The sequence below is a fragment of the Zootoca vivipara genome, chromosome 13, assembly GCF_963506605.1.
Source record: "Zootoca vivipara chromosome 13, rZooViv1.1, whole genome shotgun sequence".
NCBI classification, from domain to species: Eukaryota; Metazoa; Chordata; class Lepidosauria; order Squamata; family Lacertidae; genus Zootoca; species Zootoca vivipara.
Genome location: NC_083288.1, coordinates 16,815,374 through 16,836,777, shown reverse-complemented (window position 1 = coordinate 16,836,777; position 21,404 = coordinate 16,815,374). Strand labels below are relative to the sequence as shown.

The window sequence follows — 21,404 nt, the reverse complement described above, 5'->3', positions numbered from 1 at the left end:
TTGGTAGTGCTGATCCAGAGGAGTTGGCCACTTGTTTGTAGCCAGAGCTATGGGGCAAGGGCTAACCAGGCTTTTTGCCCCAAAGGAAGCCTCCCGAGGGGCACCATTGAGGCTCCCAGCCTGTGTGTGTGTGTGTACGCAAATGTGCATAGGGTGTGTGTCAAACTGCTTTGACTGGGGTGAAATAAAGCCTAGTTTGCTCCTGCTGTAACACATGGTGAGAGTGCAGTTTTTCTACAACGTCCTGATCTTTGGCTCTGTAAACCATAATTCACCAACCTCCAGGTACTTTGGACATGCGCCGGCTGGGTTGATGGGAGTTATAGTACAAAACATCTGTAAGGAGCCAGGTTTATTATATATCTATAGGTAAAGGTAAAGGGGCCCCTGACCATCAGGTCCAGTCGTGTCCGACTCTGGGGTTGCGGCGCTCATCTTGCTCTATAGGCCGAGGGAGCCAGAGTTTGTCCGCAGACAGCTTCTGGGTCATGTGGCCGGCATGACTAAGCCGCTTCTGGCGAACCAGAGCAGCACATGGAAACGCCATTTATCTTCCCGTCGGAGTGGTCCCTATTTATCTACTTGCACTTTGATGTGCTTTCGAACTGCTAGGTGGGCAGGAGCTGGGACCGAGCAACAGGAGCACACCCCATTGCAGGGATTCGAACCGCCGACCTTCTGATCAGCAAGCCCTAGACTCTGTGGTTTAACCCACAGTACCACCTGGGTCCCTTTTAAATATCTATAGAAGTATTTCTAAATCACAAAAGATAACAAAGTTGTTTGTAACATTAAAACTGCTTTGATACGGTTGTCCAAGGATGGTGCAAAGCATGTGCACTCCAATTATACCTTAGTACTGTTGTATTTCTGATTTCCCGCCCCTTCTTCAATAAGAGACAAACACTAGGCAGTATGAAAAAAAACTTATTCTGGGCCTCAGAAAAGCGGCCCTTTGTTTTGCACAAACATTTCTAAAATAGATCTGTGCTTCCCTGAGTACCAGCCCAGGCTCAGTGGAACTCTTGCTGCTGTTTCCCAGAAGAACGCCGCTGTTTCCACATCTGCAGAATCTGAGCCCAGCCTGTGCGCTAGAACAAGGTGCCAAGTTGAAAAGCCAGCGCATTCCGCCGATCCCCGAGCTCTCCTCTTCGGTGCATGGCAAGGAGGGTCCAGTGCAGGCAGCTGGCGGGATGGATGGAGGGAGGGAGGCAACAAGCAGCGGGTGGTGCCTCGACTTCCTTCGCACAACACATGAAAGGAATGTGGTGGTGAGCTCATGGCTCCTTGCCCCGCGCGCCACGCCCCGCGCTGGGTCCTAGCGCCCAGCACTCAGTGCAACGTGAAAAGAGCGGTTGGGACCCAGCCTTACAGCTGGCCAATTCCCTGCACTTCCAAAGGACCCAGAAATCCGGACTCCGAATCATAGGGGCCGAGGTCCATTCGCCACCCCGCCCCATAAATTATTTGAGCCTCACTCCCCAGCTGAGAGGCATTGCCAGTGCTAGTTTTCTGGGGGTATTTCTTAGGGGTATTCTACGCATACCCCTAAACCTTTTGTCCATTTACTGTATTTATTTTCCCTGATTTTAACTATAAAATGGTGATTTTCTTGAGTCAAAATGAGAGTACCGCTAAACATTTTTTAAAGAAAAAAAGCACTGGGCATTGCAATTCAAATGGTGTGTATGCGCGCTGCGTGTTATACGGTTTGGGGCACCCCTAAGCCCCCCCCCCGAAAAAAACTATTATAAACAGCTATGGCTGCAACCGATCCTATGTGCGCCACATTGGGAATGAAGTCTCACGGACTAATCTACGATGTTGTGATGCACCTCGAATCATCATCAACACCCAAAGGATCAGCACCCACTTCCCGCCTCCCACCGCCCAAGCGCCAAAAAGACCAACTCCAAACCTCTCCGCCACCCCGCAAAGCAGAATCCCAAGCCGCGGGCGACGCTTAGGGCGCGCCTAGAAAGTCAGCGAGAGGCCGCCACGTGGGAAGCTGCTGTGGCTCTTCTGAGTGGCAAAGCACTTAGCAAGTTACTAGTTCCTGTTGGGCACAGTCCCTGCTTTTTTCCAGGAGTCCCGTCACTCCAGGGTCAGTGTGAATTTTTAAATCGCAGGGTTGTAACCGTGTTGTTGTTGTTGTTGTTTTGACCCGATCTTGTTTTTGCTTTGCGCTTTTGCGGAAAGGGAGTAGCGCTTCCGAAGGCGCGCCTTGCGTCCTGGGGAGAAAAGCGCAGGATCGGAGAGAAGCAGCCCTCCTCCTCCCTGCCCGCCGAGCGCCTCCCTCCGCCACTAGCGACGGGGCCCACTACCCCGGGGCGGGGGCGGAGTGTGGGGGCCGGCGGAGTTTGTTCCGGACGTGGGACCCGCCCCGCAGCGGCTCCCGTTGGCCAAATAGGGAAGCGGAGCGGCCGGGAATCGCCGCGCTTCGCTTCTCGGAGCGCCGATTCGTATCGTGTTGGGAGGAGGGCCCACCCCGGATCTCAGCCATCTTTCGAGGGGCGGCAGGGACGGTAGCCGGCGATGGCAGAGGCAGGGCTGGGGGGCTTCTGAGTTCACCGAGCCGATTCCTCCCCACCGGTCCCGCTCCCGACCATGATGAATCCCAAGGAAGGCGCGGCGCCGCTGGAGAAATACAAGCTGGTTGTGGTCGGCGGAGGCGGCGTGGGCAAGAGCGCCCTCACAATCCAATTCATCCAGGTATGGAGAGCCCAAGAAGGCGAGGGCGGGAGAGCGGGGCTGGGTGGGCAGATGGCGACAAAAATATATATTAAAAACCTCCCCAAACTTTACCATATGTTTCCGCGCAGAAGTTCGCGTTCAGGTGACACAGGACAGTGGTGAAAGCGAAACCTGAGCCAAGCGGTGTTGATGATGATGATAATTTTAAAAAAAAAAAAACTGGGAGGAAGTTTTGCCGCCTTTGCTGGGTCGCTTTCCCTCCCCAAGAGAAGCGTTAAGTGCGTAGCCGCCTGGCTTGAGCAAGTCCGGACTGCCGACGCTGTGTGCACGTTTACTCGGGAGTAATCCCCGTGGAGGTTCGGTGGGGCTCCGATTAAACGTGCGCAGGATCCCCGTCGCCTGTTTCCCCCTAGCGGCGGAGGCAGAGATTTCTCCTAAGGGAACCCTGTGGACCTTTAGATGTTGATAGACTCCAGCTCCCATCATCCCTGACCGTTGGCCACGCTGGCTGGGGCTGATGGGAGTTGTAGTCCCACAAGTTTCTCAAGCCTCTTCTAAGCCGATCCCGTGGCTGCCCCACCCCCCCAAAAAACGATAACCAAGATCAGGCATCCCCAAACTCCGGCCCTCCAGATGTTTTGGACTACAATTCCCATCTTCCCCAACCACTGGTCCTGTTAGCTAGGGATCATGGGAGTTGTAGGCCAAAACATCTGGAGGGCCGCAGTTTGGGGATGCCTGACCAAGATTCACGGTGAGAGAGAGAAGGGCTTTGATGTTTCCCGGTGAATGGGGAAGGGCGATTGGGGCTTGCTGCTCAATTCTGAGCAGCCCCAAATGCTTCCTCTGGAGAGGCTGAGATGGCAGTCCTCCTGAACCTCCCCTATTGGGAACCAGGTGATGAGGGTGGGCAAGGGTGCCAGCTTGAATAAAATATGGGGTTGGGGGCAGGTAAGCCCCGCCCCGCTTAATTGATCACAAGACACGGCACAGGCACACTGTTTGAATGGCAATGCCGATCAAATTTGGGGGGCCCTCAAATATTATTGGGGGGTGAAGGGACCTTGGCCCCTAGGTGGTTGGGGAAGGGGAGTTATCCATGGTATGGAGTGGAAAGGGAATGGGACCATCAGCACCACACTGCGGTTGTGAGCTTTCTAGAGGCAGCTGGCCCCTGTTGTAAACAAGGGCTGGGCTGGATGGCATTTTCAGCTAAAGGATCTTGCATGCGAGGGCTGGGAAGGGATCTCTGCTCAGACCCTGGAGAGCCACTGTTCAAAGCTGATGTGCGCAGGCTAGGTGGACCAGGCAGTTTCAAATGATCAGATGACCTTTGGCTCTGATGCAGCAAAGCAGGGCTTGCATTATTTTATAAATTTGGTTCAGATCCAGAAAGGCAAACCTTTTTATAAATTTTTAAGAATGCAATGGTATATTCTTCAGGGAAGGGAGGACCAGAATCCAAGTTTTGTGTAGCAGACTGCAGAGATCCTTGCAAATAAAGCCACAGACACTATTAGCATGCTTCTGTTTCATTTTAGTGGTCTGCTAAGAGAGTTAGGGACGCGGGTGGTGCTGTGGATTAAACCACAGAGCCTGGGGCTTGCCGATTAGAAGGTCGGCGGTTCGAATCCCCGCGACGGGGTGAGCTCCCGTTGCTTGGTCCCAGCTCCTGCCAACCTAGCAGTTTGAAAGCACATCAAAGTGCAAGTAGATAAATAGGTACCACTCTGGCGGGAAGGTAAACGGCGTTTCCGTGTGCTGCTCTGGTTCGCCAGAAGCGGCTTAGTCATGCTGGCCACATGAGCTGGAAGTTGTACATCGGCTCCCTCAGCCAATAGAGCAAGATGAGCGCCGCAACCCCAGAGTCGGTCATGACTGGACCTAATGGTCAGGGGTCCCTTTACCTTTACCTTTAAGAGAGTATAGAATTAAAAAGTTGGAAGGGATCACAAGAGTCATCTATTCCAACCCCCTCCAATGCAGGAATCTTTCACCCAACATGGGGCTTGAAACCACAGGCCTGAGTTTAAGAGTCTTATTCTCTATCAGCTGAGCTATCCCATGACGACCATGGAGGAGAGAGGTTCTGCTCTGCAGCCAACATGGGGAAGAAAACCAGGCTACTAACTTCCTAGCAGGATAGTTTAAAAACGGCCTTTTGCCAGATCCATCCCTCCAGCAGCCTGCTTTATCTCCCTGCTGGCCAGGGAGTAACAGAACGCAATCTCATTCTCCTCTGCCAGCCCATTCACTCGCCTGCATGGAATTCCTAGTCGCCTCTGGTGACCAAATTACTGATCTGATGTCAAAGAGACCTGAAGGAACTCTTGAGCTGGACAACTATGGTTCTCATGGGGAAACATAGGATCAATACTGGGGGTAGGGTTTCCTGTTTTTGCTCTTATGGAGTAGCAAGGGCCTTCAAGGTCAGTTCTTTTGTCATCCTTAACATCCTTCCTTTCTCCCTTGCCCATTATTCCCCACCCCCCAGTCGTATTTTGTCTCAGACTATGACCCCACAATTGAGGACTCGTACACAAAAATCTGCAACATCGATGGCACCTCCACACGGCTGGATAGTGAGTATTACTGGGCTGGTGTCCTATTCAGGGGATGTGGAGGCAGCATGCAAATGTTTTGAGGAAGACAGAAGCTTGGGAGAAAGTGATCCTAGCATTCTGCAATGGGCAGCATCCTTCCTTGGCATTGCTTATAAAGGGATGGATGAACGTTGAGTGTATCAGGACCACTGCTTTGTGGGAGGGGGCTTTGTTATGCTTTCCCCATCTCTAGTGTCCTCCATCAGTGGTCAAATGAGGGGGGGGGCATTCAGTTTGTGTGACAAACGGCTCCATAAGAAGCAAATTGAGGAAGGGAATTTAGACAGAATGTATTGGGAGAGGAGAATCGTCCAACGACAAAGGGATGATTGGGAACAATATGATGTGAAGTGCCGTATTGAGAGAGTTCAAACAGGTATAATGTCCCAAGTACTTTATTGCAACAAACTCGCAAGAAAGCTGTCCCTTCCTGATGACGTCATTGATTGGACAGAAGGGTTAAAGATCTGGAAGCACTTATTGGGTGTGGGGGATCATAAAGGAATTTGGAACCAATGTTGTTGTTTTTTCTCAAAGGTGAAAGGAGGTACATGTTTAGTAGGGGTGCATGTCAATATCAGAAGGACATAGGAATGAACGAATGAATCTTTATTTGCATCAGCCACCGGCCATAGCAATAAAACAACAATATGAATAAATAAATAAATATAAAGAAGTCATAATGGTTTTGGCCTGGTCTGCAAATGTAGTGTAAAGAGGTGATTAGAGTGGAGTGTACCACTTTGAACTCCAGGTGGATGTACCAGTTTTGCACTTAAAACCAAATTGACAATGACCCTAACCAGGGGTCAGCAAACTTTTTCAGCAGGGGGCCAGTCCACTGTCCCTCAGACCTTGTGGGGGGGGCAGACTATATATATTTTTGGGGGGATGAATAAATTCCTATGCCCCACAAATAATCCAGATATGCATTTTAAATAAAAGGATACATTCTACTCATGTAGAAACACCAGGCAGGCCCCACAAATAACCCAGAGATGCATTTTAAATAAAAGGACACATTCTACTCATGTAGAAACACCAGGCAGGCCCCACAAATAACCCAGAGATGCATTTTAAATAAAAGGACACATTCTACTCATGTAAAAACACGCTGATTCCCAGGCTGTCCGCGGGCTGGATTTAGAAGGCGATTGGGCCGGATCTGGCCTCCGGGCCTTAGTTTGCCTACCCGTGCCCTAAACTCTGTAAATAGCAAATTAGCCCCACAAACTAGCTGATGGAAGGGGTGGTGCTGGTTGCTTCTTATTTGCAGGGAATATTTTGTTTGTCTGTTTTAATGTGGGAGAGCACATGAATGTAGGGCAGGGATAGCCAACATTGTGCCTTCCAAACGTTTGTTGGACAACAGATCCCACCACCTTTGGCCATTGGCCCTCCTGGCTGGGGCTGATGGGAATTGGAGTCCGTGATATTTACCTGCCCCACACCTGGCGTCATCTATGACGTTGGGTGTAGGGCAGGTGAGCATGTCTAGGCCAAGGCATCGTCGCAGACCCAATGGGGAGGCTTGGTGGACCCAATCAATCCCAGAGGGCTGTCTTGTTTCACATCCATCACATTTGGAATGATTCAGATCTAAACTGCTTCCCTTATGATTTCAGTTCTGGACACAGCTGGCCAGGAGGAGTTTGGGGCCATGCGAGAGCAGTACATGCGTACTGGGGAAGGTTTCCTCCTCGTCTATGCCATCAATGATCGTGGCAGGTAAGACCCAAGCCATGGCTACATTAGAAGGTCCTGTCCTCTCAGTTCAGTGGTCAAAGGATGGGGGGGGCAAGAGCTTTCTGTGGGTTCTGAGTTGGGTTGGTGTGTTTTCTTCTGGTGCTCAGAAATGCTGGGTGAGCTGGAAAGAACTGTTCTGAGGGGGTGTTTAATTTGCAGTTGGTTTAGAATGGTTGGCGCTTCGCTAGGACACCAAGTTTTGATAATGCCAGGTACAACAAAACACCTCGCTGTGCCAAATTAAACACCTACATTTACTTGAATGAAAGCACTGTTGCCAGAATGCTCAACAGGACTCTTATTTGTATATTTAAAACATGATATCCTGCTTTTCATCACGTAGATTTCAAAAGCTGCTTACAGCAATAAAACACACAATACAGTGGTACCTCGACTTACGAAGATAATCCATTCCGAAGGCACCTTCGTAGGTCGAAAAATTCGGAAGTCAAAAAAGCGGCTTCCCCTTTTTTAAAAAAAGGGGGGGAAACGGAAACATTCACAAGTCGAGTAAACCGCATCTAAAAGCGCCACTGTTTCCCTTAGGAGGTCGAAAAAAAGCGTGTGGCCGTTTTTGCCGCTCGTAACTCGAAAAATACGGAAGTCGAGTACTTCGTAAGTAGAGGTACCACTGTATATGAAATTTAAAACATTAATAAAACCTCTATTAATTATGAGGTTATGACATGTACATTTAATCATTTTTAAAAGATGCAAAGATCTAGTTTTGAAATGAGTTTTGCCAGTTAATAGCTTACATTGCACATGTACTCTGCAGAATCCTATATAATAATGTCCATGTTGTCCCTGCGTCCAGATGTCCCGTGTGTCCCTGGGGTACTGCGCATGTCCCCCAGAGACACAGGGATTGGACGGAGGGACAACCAGGGACACAGGGATTGGACCCGTGCTCTCGGGACACAGGGAACAGCCAACTGCCGCTCCGCCAACCGCCGCTCCGAAGCCCAGTCTCATGCTGGAGGTGCGCGGTGAGGCGGCGGGGGAGAGAAGCGCTCCCCCCCCCGGCAGCCTTGCCGCACACCTCCGGCATGGGACGGCGCTTCCTCGGGGAACCCGAGGAAGCCGAAGCGGCAGCGGGCGCGGAGGGAGGCCCGCTTTGGCTTGGCAGCGGCGGGAAGAAGGGGAGGAATTCCTCCCCTTTTTCCCGCCACCGCCAAGCCAGTCCCGGAGCCGAATTGCGGCGCGGCGGGATTTTTCGCTGTTTGCCTCCCCCAGGGGAAGGCAAACGGCGAAAACCCCCCGCTGCGGACTGGCTTGGCGGTGGCGGGAACATCCCGCCACCGCCAAGCCAGTCCCGGAGCCGAATTGCGGCGCGGCGGGGTTTTTCGCTGTTTGCCTCCCCCAGGGGAAGGCAAACGGCGAAAAGCCCCCGCTGCGGACTGGCTTGGCGGTGGCGGGAACATCCCGCCACCGCCAAGCCAGTCCCGGAGCCGAATTGCGGCGCGGCGGGGTTTTTCGCTGTTTGCCTCCCCCAGGGGAAGGCAAACGGCGAAAACCCCCCGCTGCGGACTGGCTTGGCGGTGGCGGGAAGACCCGCCACCGCCAAGCCAGTCCCGGAGCCGATTTGCGGCGCGGCGGGGTTTTTCGCCGTTTGCCTCCCCCAGGGGAAGGCAAACGGCGAAAACCCCCACTGCGGACTGGCTTGGCGGTGGCGGGAAGACCCGCCACCGCCAAGCCAGTCCCGGAGCCGATTTGCGGCGCGGCGGGGTTTTTCGCCGTTTGCCTCCCCCTCAGGGGAAGGCAAACGGCGAAAAGCCCCCGCTGCGAACTGGCTTGGTGGTGGCGGGAAGACCCGCCACCGCCAAGCCAGTCCCGGCAGGCCGCTTCCTCTAGCGCCCGTTTTTAAACGGGCTAAAATCCACTAGTATTCTATATTGTTTATCCTCACAACATCAAAGCAGACTGTTCTAATTTCCATTTTACAGCTGGGCAAACTGAGACTGAGAGTAACCTATTCTAGTCTGTCCAGTAAGCTTACAGTTAAGAAATGATTTGACCCTGGGTTAGCCACACCCGATGTTTCCAGTTCCCCTAACCTTAGTAGTTTTTAACCAAAGTTAAAACAGTGTCCTTTTTAGGGAGTATCTTATTGAAAGGTCTCACCTGACTTCTTTGCCTCTCTGCCACAGTTTCAATGAGATCCACAAGTTTCACACTCAGATACTTCGAGTGAAAGACCGTGATGACTTTCCCATGATCCTTGTGGGGAATAAGGCTGACCTTGACCTTTATCGGCAGGTGAGCCTTCCGTAACATTCAATCACTTAGCGTGATATCAGTCTCTGCATTGGTGGGACTCTGGGTTGGTACGTGAGTCAATAATGTTTTGAATCCTCTCTCTGCAGTCTCAATTTGGGAAACCCATACAGGCCTGGGTGAGAATTAAGATAAATGTATAAGGCCTTGCTCTAGGGAGATTTGGCAAGAAATGAGCTTGAGAGACAAGGCCATTTTTGTGGTGGCGCCACAACTCCTGAATGCTTTCCCATTTTCCCTCTTTGTCAGAGATGGGATGTACTTTTATTTTGATGGGGGATTTTTCTGTGTTTCACACCCAGTTTTATCCTTGCTGGCTGTAATGGATAATAGGGAGAGGGAGCCGTCAACCCTCCATATGTTGTTGGACTATAATTCCCATCATCCATGCTGGCAGGGGTTGATGGGAACTGGAGTCCAATAGCATGTGGAAGGCCACAGGTGTAAGCCAGGCACCCCCAAACTGCAGCCCTCCAGATGTTTTGGCCTACAACTCCCATGATCCCTAGCTAACAGGACCAGTGGTCGGGGAAGATGGGAATTGTAGTCCAAAACATCTGGAGGGCCAAAGTTTGGGGATGCCTGGGTTAAGCCATCTCTGATTTAACATCTTTTACTTTGGCTGCTGCTACATTTGTTTTGATCTGCTGCAAGTTCTGACTACATGATGCTAAGCCAAACCATGGCTTAGGATGAACAGGCAGGTGGGTGGACTTCTACAGGGAGATGATGACCACTTGGTTCCTCCGGCACTCGTTCTGCTGCTGCCCTGAGCTGAGCCGTGATTTGCCTTAGCAGGTCATCCAAATCTGGGCAACTAATAAGTACAGTGGAACCTCGGTTTATGAATTTTCAGTTTACGAACAATCGTAACCCGGAAGTAAGTAAACCGAGGTTTCTGAGGTCTACGACGCTCTGATGCCATCGCGGAGGCCGGGCCTTCGCGGAGCCATGGGACCGTTTCCGCAGCCGCGGCCCAGCCGCGGAAGCGCTCCCATGGCTCTGCGAAGGCCCGGCCTCCGCACCGGAGCGTCAGATGCCTTCGCGGAGGCCGGGCCTTCGCTCCGATGCCTCCCGGAGGCCGGGCCTTCGCGGGGCCATCAGAGCGCTTCCACAGCTGCGGCCCAGTTGTGGACGCTCTGGGCAGCTGCGGAATGGCAGGAGAGAAGTGATTGTGGAAGAGGACCCTGAGCCCCTATCCAAACAATGACTATCATCAGCCCAGGTAAGAAAAAAATGTTAATTTTTTTCATCTACAATACTGTCTTAATTATTTTATAGTACAGTACATTGATTATTGCCTTCATTTTATGGATCAATGGCCTCATTAGACAGTAAAATTTGTGTTAAGTTGCTGTTTTAGGGGGTGTTTTTAATCCACTTTCCATTGCTTTCAATGGGAAAGTTCGCTTCAGGTTAAGTACGCTTCGGTTTAAGTACAGACTTCCGCAACCAATTGTGGTTGTAAACCGAGGTACCACTGTATAATAGATGATAATAAATAAAATTGAATAATTGCCGTTTTATATGGTGTGCAGGGAGCAGTGTTGTATTTGCCCCAGTTGGTCTCCAAAATTAGAAGGGAGCTTGGCTGAGAGAAAATTTACCTTTGTGAGCACCCATGCCTTCTTACATGCCCCTTCACTATCTCCACATTTCCAGTTCCCTAAAAAAATGTGGGGCAGGGACCACAAATTAGCTTGATGCTGTATAAACAAACATTACAACTACCCAATGCCAGCCGCCACTTTTTCTCCCTCCCACCACCGCAACTGCACTTTTCCGGCGTGTAACGGTATCCATTGCTATTTCTCATCGCTGCTTTTCCCATCCAGGTACCCAAGGAGGAGGCTCTCAGCTTTGCCCGGGAGAATCGGATCCCGTACATGGAAGCCTCTGCTAAAATCCGCCTCAACGTGGATGAATCTTTCTATGAGCTGGTCAGGGCCATCAGGTAAGAGGACAAGTGACTTGCTGGATATGCTGTGACTAAGTCGGTTGCTTTGAGGCAAAAAAATTTTTTAGCGGGGTGTCAAATACAGTGGTACCTCGGAAGTCGAATGGAATCCGTTCCAGAAGTCCGTTCGACTTCCAAAACATTTGGAAACCCAAGGTGCAGCTTCTGATTGGACGTTTGGGTTCCAAACGACGTCAAACCGGAACACTCCCTTTCAGGTTTGTGGCGTTTGGGAGCCAAAATGTTCAACTCACAAGGCGTTTGGGATCCAAGGTATGACTGTATAATGAATAAATAATAAAACTGGCTCCCCAAAGCCTGGGGGAAGCAGTTTCCTTTGATAGTAACTTCAATATGGAGGCCGTTTGTGACTATTTGTACTGTATTTCATTATTTACTTCAACCTGGTGCCCTCCAGATGTTTCAGATTATTGGGTTGTCTTTGTTTTTGTTTTTATTATGTATCCTGTGTTTTTATTTTGTAATTTATGTTGTGAACAGTCCTGAGATCTATGGGTATAGGGCCGTATGCAAATGTAATAAATAAATGAAATAATACTACTGCTGATAATAATTTAGACTGCAGTTTCCATCAGCCCCAGCCAACACAGCTTGGTGAAAGTTGATTTACTTTTTATATATATATAACCCTATGTCCTTAGCCTAGGGGTAAACAGATTTGAGGCTTGTGGTATCTACTTTTACTAGATCCTCAAGATCCACCAATGAAGAGCCTTGCTAAATTTGGCCACCAAGTTCAGGGGTACCCAATATGATGTTATTTTAGACGTTAGACCAGGCATCCCCAGATGTTTTGGCCTACAACTCCCATGATCCCTAGCTAACAGGACCAGTGGTCAGAGAGGACGGGAACTGTAGTCCAAAACATCTGGAGGGCCAAAGTTTGGGGTTAGCCTGTGTTAGACTAACTCTCATCAACCTTGACCAAAGGCAATGGTGGCTAGGGCTGATGGGAATTGTACTCCAACAACTGGAGGGCTGCCTGTGACCTAGTCATAGAGTAAAATCGTAGAGTTGGAAGGGTATCCTAGGGTCATCCATCCCACCGCCTGCAATCTCAGAACTTATGAGAAAACCTTGCATTTTCCTGAGAATCTGATAACAGCTGATAAGAGCTATGCTGGTTTGTTTTTTGTTTTGTTTTGCTATATTCTCTCTCTGCTTCCTGCCCCAATTTTCACCTCTTCCCTCTTTTGATTTGCAGGAGGTTTCATGAGCTGGAATCCCCCCCTGCCCCGGCTGTCAGCCCTAAGAAGAAAGAAAGCAAAGGCTGCCCTTGTTCCCTGCTGTAAACTGCCTTCCCACACCAAGCTACAAAGCCCGGAAAGGGAAGAGCCAACTGCTCAGGTTCCCTCCTAAGGAGTGGGCGCAGCAGGATTTCTCCCTTCTTCTCTCCAACTCCCCACACCTCTCACCCCCTCACACCTATGCAACAAGGGCTGGCAATGTGTATTCTGCAGTTGTGTCCAAATACTACAATATGTCTGGTGCAGAGTTCCTGCAAACTGGAACAGGTCAGGAAGCAGATAAATCATGTACCCCCTCCACACCCACTTAATAGACAGGGAAAAAAGGTTTTATATATATAAATGATGACTGGGACAAGGTGCGGGGAGGAGTGTGCACTGCCTTCCTATCCTGTTCCGCCACCTTTCTCCGTTATGTCCTCCGAGAAAACTGGCAGGAAGGGGAATCTCCTACACCAGGTTTTAGGGTGGGTGAGAGAGTGGGCAGGAAAATGAGGGGCTCAGACTCTTCAATGCAGCCAGAGGCAGCAAGCTTTTTGCACATACACACTTTTATGTACATGTCCAAAGCTGTATTGTACAAATGCATTTAAAGGGGTGTTCGTCTATTTTTTAAGAAATCACAGCCATCATTATGCACAGCACATGATTAATAGGAGCGGTCAATAAATAATTTTTTTAACAAGGAATTATTATTTTTTTGGGTACCCTCCAGCTGCTTTGGACTACAACTCCCAGGAGTCCCAGCCAGAACACATGCTGATGGGAGTTGTAGTCCAAAACAAAAATAGGTTAGCAGCATCACGTTACAGTAGGGGACCCAAAGAAGCAATCTTTTTCTTAAAAAGTAAGTTTTGTGGGGAGGCTGCCTCCCCCCCAAAAAAAACCTGTCTGGGATGGGGTTGAATGAACCCATGGCCTATCTACCCATTTTAGATCCTCTACCTGCAACCTAAAGAGCAAATGGTCATTAATTAAATTATATCCTGCCCAAATGCAAGGCATCTCCCCCTGCAAGCAATTAAGGAAGGCATCCCCAAACTTCTGCCCTCCAGATGTTTTGGACTACAATTCCCATCATCCCTGACCACTGGTCCTTTTAGCTAGGGATCATGGGAGTTGTAGGCCAAAACATCTGGAGGGCCACAGTTTGGGGATGCCTGAATTAAGGGATGCGTGTGAAGGTCACTTCTGCCAGTTCCCCTGCCACCGTGCTGCAGATAATTCCAGCTTGTTAAGCACCAAAGAGTTACCACCTATTCATGCACCATCATCTTGTGGCACTTTAAATATGAACAGATTAATTGTGGCATAAGCCATCCTTGAATAGAGTCTGCATTGTCAGCTGTAGGAAGTCTTCTCTGTTGGCAATTATATGTAATCTACATACACACACACATGGTACAGAGGGTTTTATTTTATTTTTTTGCAAACGGTGGGGCCGAAGGGCCGTGAAATGTTAGGGTAGGAAGCTGTGAAATTCTCACATACCTAGAAGTGGTTTTGAATAAAAGGGGAGTCCTTCCCAAATCAGTGTGTGTTGCTGTTTGTGGCGGCGGCACAAAATTGGGCGGGTCAGGAAGCAGAAAGTACTGAGTACGCTATGGAGACATTCAGGGTAAAATCTGATACTTACCTGAGAAGCGAGTTCTCCTTGAACTCAGTGGAACTTTCTTCCGAGTAGACATTCACGGAGCTGCATTCAGTGTGGCCCCTTGGATATGGTCCATCCACATTTAAAGGGTGAGCAGGCTGCCTCGGGAGTCTCGGGATGTAGCCCGTGGAGCAGGAATGGGGAATCGGCCCTCCAAACACGTGGGATCCAGCTCACACCAACCGTGGCAAAAATGGCTAACTGAGGTACGATGAGCGCTCAGGTCAACAGGACTTTAGTGACCAGCATAGGTGCTCAAGGTGATCTATCCATGATCAACCTACACCTGAGGGATGGAGGATAGACAAAAGGAAGTCCTTCACAGGGCACATCACTGAACTATGGCATGGCATTTGGGTGGCTTTAAGAGAGGACTGGACAAATTCATGGGTGGGCCCTAAAACACCTGTAACTTAAAACTTAATGGAAAGACTGACCCATGTCCTCAGGCAACGGGGTTTTGAGTCTCAACTTCCGTACAGTCATACCTCGGTTTAAGTACGCCTCAGCTTGAGTACTTTTAAGAAATTTAAGTACTCTGCGGACCCGCCTGGAACAGATTAATCCACTTTCCATTACTTTCAATGGGAAAGTTCGCTTCAGGTTAAGTACAGACTTCCGGAACAAATTGTGTACTTAAACCGAGGTACCACTGTATTCTAATTCCTGAAGAAAGGTATTTGCACTGCAAATAAAATTAAATTCTGGGCAGGTACTGGTGAGATACTGGTTCCGTATTCTAATTCCTGACGAAAAGAAAGGTTTTTGCACTGCAAATAAAATCAAACTCTGGGCGGGTATTGGTGAGGCTCTCCTTTGTTGCGATCTTTCAGAAGTTAAGAAAACTGAATACAGGGTTAAAGCAGGGACACAATTACTAGACTTTTGAAGATTTGGGGTGGAAAAACCTATCTGGAGCAAGGAACAGGGTTTCCAAAGTGTAAACCAGTTCCCCAAATTTGGGTCTCCAACTGTTTCTGGACTACAGTTCCCATCATCCCTGACCACTGGTCCTGCTAGCTAGGGATGATGAGAGTTGTAGTCCAAAACCAGCTGGAGACCTGAGTTTGGGAAACCCTGGCCTAAATGGACTTAGATTGCTTTATTTAAGCCAGAGGTTGTGCGTTCATTAGGCAGACACCGAACCAAAATGGGGGACCTTGGTGGGGGAGAAACCTCTAGGAGAGGCATCCCCAAACTGCGGCCCTCCAGATGTTTTGGCCTACAACTCCCATGATCCCTAGCTAACAGGACCAGTGGTTGGGGAAGATGGGAACTGTAGTCCAAAACATCTGGAGGGCCGAAGTTTGGGGATGCCTGGTCTAAACTGCTCACTGTAAATGAACCAGCTTGAACAGATTTACTCCCCCCTGCCACCCCAAAAACAAGGAATAAAGCTGTACAGCAGGCATTTGATTTTTGCAAAGAAAAGTGTTTTTTGTCATTTTGTTTGTGTACACAGTATACAATGTGAGTTTTACATATTGAGAGAAAAAAACGTCTCAGACACTAATAATAAACAATAAAAATATATAGGAACATCCAATAATACAGAACACAAATCCCATTATCTCAGAACAATACCCTTGAGGCGCGAACAAGATACACAGAAATACACATCGTAAAAAAGGGGGCCTTCCAAGATCCAAATTTGGGGCGGGTGGGGGAGGAGGAGAAGTCTTTTCATCACAGGAAGCTGTGGGGTGTGTTTGTTGTGTGTGTGCACACACATTCTTAAACAACTCTGAGCTGGGCCCTTCCAATTCTGGTGTACAGGGTTTGGGCTGCATGGCCCCTCCATCCAGGCTGTAAACGCCTTAGCAAAATTTTGCATGAAATTGATGGTGCAAGTCTGCCGTTCCAGGAGGTATTGAAGCTCTTAACGTCCCTCGAAAACAAACCATGTGTATGTCCCCATCCCTTCGTTTCCCAAACTTACTAACCCCACCTCCCCACACAGGTTCAAGCTACAGTCCTTCGCCTCTAAGGCCCAACAGCTATCAGTAAACCGGGTTTGCAAGGGGAAAAGCTGTTAAAAACTAAATTGCAAGCTTTTAAAATATCCAAAAGGAAGCCAGTCAACCCTCTTCCCCCTTTAAAAACACTCCCATTTTGTGTGGGGCTCATGTACACCAAGTTCCACCCCCCTCCATGCACTCTCACAATCACACTTGCCAACCTCTACTCATCCACAATAAATAATTAAGGGGAAAGGGTCCAGGATCCAGGGGGATGTGGAGAGTTGTGTATATATAAGGGACCCTGATCTAACACACCCAGACGGGCCCCCCAACACATTTCTGTGCTGTCCAGAAACTTAACTGAAGAAGCGCTGCTGGGGCAATGGGACCAACCCCTCTTCTGAGGTGGGATCTGTTTTCTCCTCCACCCTAGAGTACCTTTTTGCACTTCCTCCATGGGAAGTGTGTGGGAACTATGATAAAAAAGAAAAAATCAGATCGGTGGGTGGGTGGGTGCTTTCAGCATCCCCCACAATGCTGGAATATGCAGCTGCCCCATATGGGGATCAAACCTGCAACCTTTTGATGATAAGAGAGAAGCAAAGAAGAAGCAAAAACTAAACCATGGGGAGGCTGGGGGCTAGTACAGAGAAATCAGAGGGCATATGTAGGATGGAAGAAGTAGTCTCGAGGAGTGGGAATGAGGTAGACATTGGTTGGGGGGGGGCAGGGATCTGATCTAGCGGGGGAATCTACGTGGAGGTGTGAGATGGATCTGGGAGGTCACTAGGAAGACCCAGAGGAGAAAAGGAGAAAACATGCTGAGGTGGAAACTGGCTAGACTATGGGTGTGTTTGGGCGAGAGACGCTGGCTGAATGACTGGGCTGGGCTGCGAGCGGAAAGTGTGTGAAACGGGGCAAGGACCTAATTGTCTATCTAAAGAGAGTTTATTTTAGCATTTCAGCTCAGGGTTAGAGAGGGATCTTTGCTTAGGAGGCTGCAGGGGTGGGGGACACAGAATCTCCCTTCCCCCTCAATAACAACAACAACAATAATGGTGATTAAAAATAATAATAATAACGACCTCCTAATGAAAGTTTCAGTCCAAACCAAATAACATCACAGCTACAGGTGAGGAGAGAGAGAGAGAAAGAGAGAGAGAAACTCCTGCGTATCGTTAAGTTCAAGTTAGTCAAATACAATATGATACATAGACTTTTTATCCTATACAGTATATACAGCTGAGGGGAGGGATGGGGAGCAGAATCCTGCCTTGTCAAACACCACGAGGAAAGGGGTGGAAGGGAATTATCCTTTCCTTAAAGGAGCTCAGTTCTAAGAAAAGCACAGAGGGACATAACTACAGCCTAGTGCACCCCTTTCCATGATCCATGTGAGGGCCAGTTGAGAAAGTCTGAACAGTCTTTTTTTTAAAAAATGGGGGAAAGTGGTAGGGATGGGAAGGAGAGAGATTTAGGGAGTCTTGATACAGACAGGTTGCTATGATGCCCCGCCCCATTTATGGTTACCTATTCAGAAGGGTTATGGGTGGAGAGATGCTCCCAAAGAGCTAGAACCCCAAACTCGGCGGCAAAAAGAAAAGATGCGGGGAGAGTGGCTCGTGGCTAGGTCCACCAGCAGTCTCCCCCCCAAAAAAAAGACTGAGTGAAGAAGGAAGTAGCTCCAGAAACAGCCTGCAGGAGTGGGTTGGGGGGGGGTTGGCTCTTTGCAACCGTTTGGTTGGGAAGAGGCAACTTGGCAATAAATATTCCTGTTGGAAGCAATAACAGAGGCAATTGCTGTTAGTGTATGAGTGGAGTGCCTCTTCCCCCCAGCCTCAACTCAAAAGCAACAGTTTATTTGGCAGAGATGGGACGAGAGTTGTCTGCGGGCAGGGAGAGGAAGTGATGGGTCTCATTGCCTGGTCAGACTGTGGATAAAAAAGGATCTGGGCACTGTGTTAAGGGTGGCCAAATATACCCCCTGCCACACACTCACTCGGCTTTCCCTAGGGAGAAGCAGAAGTTCCCGATGGACAAGATGCAGGATGGCACCCCGGACCCTCTTGTATGTCTTTATTCACGCTGCCCGCCAAACACACGCCCCCCCCCCAATTCCCACCCCCATCACCCCGATGAAACCTATGACTCCTGGATCCCATCCCCACAAGCTCCAGATCCCGGCACCGACACTCCTCTGACCTTCCTATGGGGGTCCTCCTACTCTCAGTCCCCACCAGAGCAGGGGGGGCGAGGCTGCTCCAATTAGAACATTTATACATTTATATATAAATAATATTTCTCTGTACAGCCAGGGCAAAAGGGAAAGGGGCTGTCCAGCCATCCGCTCGTTTTGATGAGAACCCTCCTCGACGTGTGCTCTCTGCCATCACAAACCTCCTGCACACCCCCACCACCAAAAATAAAAACAAAGAGCCGCATCCCAGGTCCTGATTTTTTTAAAAAAAAGAAATGAAAACCTGAAAAGGGGAGGGGTGGTGGTGGTGATGGTAAGCTGAGTCTGAACTCGTTGCCTGTGTGATGGTACCCCTCGACCTTCCTCTCCCCACTTCCTGCTCTGGCTCTGCAGAGGGGCGGGCGTTAGGTGGCCCCTCCTGGGGCGTGGCTCCGGCGGCTGCGTCACGCACATTTGCTCTGTGCCTGAGTCAGCAACTCGCTGAAGGAGTCAAACAGTTTCTCCAGCCACGGCTGGTTGCGCATGCACTGCTGCACCACCTCCTCTTGGCCCAGGTCCTCATCCTGACCCTCGATCGCCGTTGTCTGCAGAAGGAGAGCCCCACCCGCCCCCCAAGAGAAGGACAAAACGTTAGCTAAGAGGCTTAATTATGCACACACATGTGGGGCAGCACAGGACTGACGGGGCTTATGAAAACAAACGGATTCCGCAACCAGGCGAACCAAATTCTGCAACCCGAAAAAAGCGAAGTTGTGGTTTTTTTTGTTTATAAAAATATTTATATAGTGCCGTATTGTAAAAAAACGTATCGCAATGGTTTACAGCACCATAAAAACATAGTCAAGCAATAAAGTCATAAACAAGTCGGAAGCAAAAGAAGTTGAAAGCAAACATCAGTTAGGCCTTTGTGTGCTCTTGATTTGTCTGCATAGCCTTGGGGGAATAGAAGAGTTTTCAGCAGGCATTGAAAAGCTGGCATGGAAGGTGCCCATCTGAGTTAAGCATCTTCATGCAATTCCTCACTCCCCATGCCCCTCAATAATTTCACAGAATCATAGAACTGTAGAGTTAGAAGGGACCCTGAGGATCATCTAGTCCAACTGTCTACAATGTCTATTCTTGATTTGTTAGCTACAGGCGTGGCACAAAAGTAATGCAAACCACCCATGACAGATCCTTCTAACCACTGGAAAATCCTATCCTGCCACCTCTCTGGCTTTTTAGATTTTACTAGGCCTTGATCACAAAGTTACAAGGATATATTTGCAACCACAGGGACAAGAAACTTTTTTTTTCTAAAAAAAGCAGCTGAATTCTGAACCCAATTCCACATTTTGCACTTCTGTGAGCTGCACATCCTGCAGCATATACATCATCCTCAGTATAAGACTGAAAGCTCAAAGCTCTTCCGTAAGGACTGAGGGGGACATCTCGCGGTATCACCAACCATACCGTTGTCAACTCACACCGTTATGGGTTAAGACAATGGGGAATTTTTTTTTGCATTCAACTAGGTTCTTCTCAGAGTAGAACCACTGCAATTAATGGACCTAATTTAGCCATGTTCGTTAACTTCAATGGGTCTAACTCTGAGTAAACCTTAACTGAATACCTGGCGTGCTATGGTCCATGGGGTCACGAAGAGTCGGACACGACTAAACAACAACAAGAATACCATGGATAAGTCAGTAGAGTATGAGACTCTTAATTTCAGGATTGTGGGTTTGAGTTCCACTTTGGGCAAAAAGTGTCCTGCACTGCAGGGGATTGGAAGAGATGACCTTCTGGGTCTCTTCCAACTCTACAATTCTACATTGCAATGGGAACCTGGAAGAATGCACCCCACCAAACAACTCCATAAGTTTGACTGAGCCTTGCAATTTTATCTCTTTCTCCTCAATGCAAGGGACACCCTGCCCCTAAGAAGGCTAGCATACCCAAGGTATTCCAGAAAGCACCAGCTGCTACAAAAATCTATTTTTAAAAAAATTAAGAAACAAGTTTCCAGTCACCTTGGTTGGCCATTTCCCCCCAAGAGCACCTGTCTCCCAGAGAATGCAGCAGTGTCTCTATGCAACAGCCTCCGGAATTATTTGTGCAAAGACGTGTTTTCAATGTGGCAAATAAGCACAGCCAAGACAGCGCAGCCTGGATTTCACCTCAGACCTGCCCACTCCTCACTTCTTTACGGGGGGTGGGGGGAGTTCTATCCATAGCAAAAAGGGATCCCAGGTGATGGAAGCAAAATGGTACGGTTCTGACTCACCTCATCCTTACAACGCAGAAATGTGTGGTACTTGTAGTGGTGAAGGGAATGGTACAGAGTGTAGAAAAAGGACTTCTCCACCTCCACACTGAATTCCTGTCAGCAATAAGGGCGGAGAAAAAACAGGGAGAAATCACTTAAAGAAATCACAGCCCACTGCTTATAAGCTCCTCAGTTTCACTTCCCTCCACTTCCCCTCTTGGTTCCATTATAATATACCGTACTTGTTTAAGCACGTCCATAAAACCTTATATACTTAACAATCCAATTTTAAAACCTTCTCCATCTTATTACAAGTGACTTTTAAAAGGTATACTAATGTAAAAATCCGTACACAAAGCTTTAAAAATATGCACTGAACAACTGTCCTTTTTTCGTAATAATTTGTCCTGCATAGTTCAATAATTTATTTTGCCAATCTTCTTCTGTATCTTCCTCTTTATGTTCTTTGGCCGAGGCTTCTTCCTTCCATAGGGGCTGGCTGGTCTTGGCCTGGCAGCTAGTCTTGCATATTGGAACAAAGTCTTTCGTTCAAGCAAGCCATCAAATCCTGTACATCTCAATATCATAACTTCATTTTTTTTTAAAAAAATGTGCAAGTACCCTAATTAGTTTATATGAAATTAGCCAGCCTGGCCTCTTCTGCCTTTCAGAGTCGTTAGCCAGTGAGTGAAATTAAGAGCCGTGATTGATAACTGAGCAGCTTGGATGACAGGCAAGAGAAATTCCTGGGGTCCTAAAGAGCTTCTGTTCCCGCCCTGCCACCCACCCTCCCCACCTT

At 48.8% G+C, this 21,404-nt stretch overlaps 2 protein-coding genes across 2 annotated transcripts in view; one reads left to right on the top strand and one right to left on the bottom strand.

Annotated features, from left to right (window-relative positions):
* Nucleotides 1–1,940: 1,940 nt before the first annotated feature.
* On the top strand, nucleotides 1,941–14,075 carry RRAS (RAS related). The gene is made up of 6 exons (XM_035134408.2): nucleotides 1,941–2,712; nucleotides 5,189–5,276; nucleotides 6,923–7,025; nucleotides 9,194–9,302; nucleotides 11,156–11,274; nucleotides 12,503–14,075. The coding sequence occupies exons 1-6, from the start codon at nucleotides 2,608–2,610 to the stop codon at nucleotides 12,588–12,590; spliced, it is 612 nt and encodes a 203-aa protein (XP_034990299.1). The 5' UTR covers nucleotides 1,941–2,607; the 3' UTR covers nucleotides 12,591–14,075.
* The window catches only part of PRR12 (proline rich 12), a 47,729-nt gene continuing 39,579 nt past the window's right edge, over nucleotides 13,255–21,404 (bottom strand). Inside the window, exons 13-14 of the mRNA XM_035134406.2 lie at nucleotides 20,624–20,719; nucleotides 13,255–18,941 (exon numbers count right to left, since the gene is read on the bottom strand). Of these exons, the coding sequence (XP_034990297.1) occupies nucleotides 18,801–18,941; nucleotides 20,624–20,719 (237 nt within the window). The 3' untranslated portion in view covers nucleotides 13,255–18,800. The remainder of the gene's footprint in view (nucleotides 18,942–20,623; nucleotides 20,720–21,404) is intronic.

What these genes read in the sequence shown, in the direction of transcription:
- RRAS (XM_035134408.2), top strand. Translation starts at nt 2,608, where the DNA reads ATGATGAATCCCAAGGAAGGCGCGGCGCCGCTGGAGAAATACAAGCTG. An exon ending in TCACAATCCAATTCATCCAG is followed by an intron (nt 2,713 to 5,188) that starts GTATGGAGAGCC and finishes CCCACCCCCCAG; the next exon opens with TCGTATTTTGTCTCAGACTA. An exon ending in CACCTCCACACGGCTGGATA is followed by an intron (nt 5,277 to 6,922) that starts GTGAGTATTACT and finishes TTATGATTTCAG; the next exon opens with TTCTGGACACAGCTGGCCAG.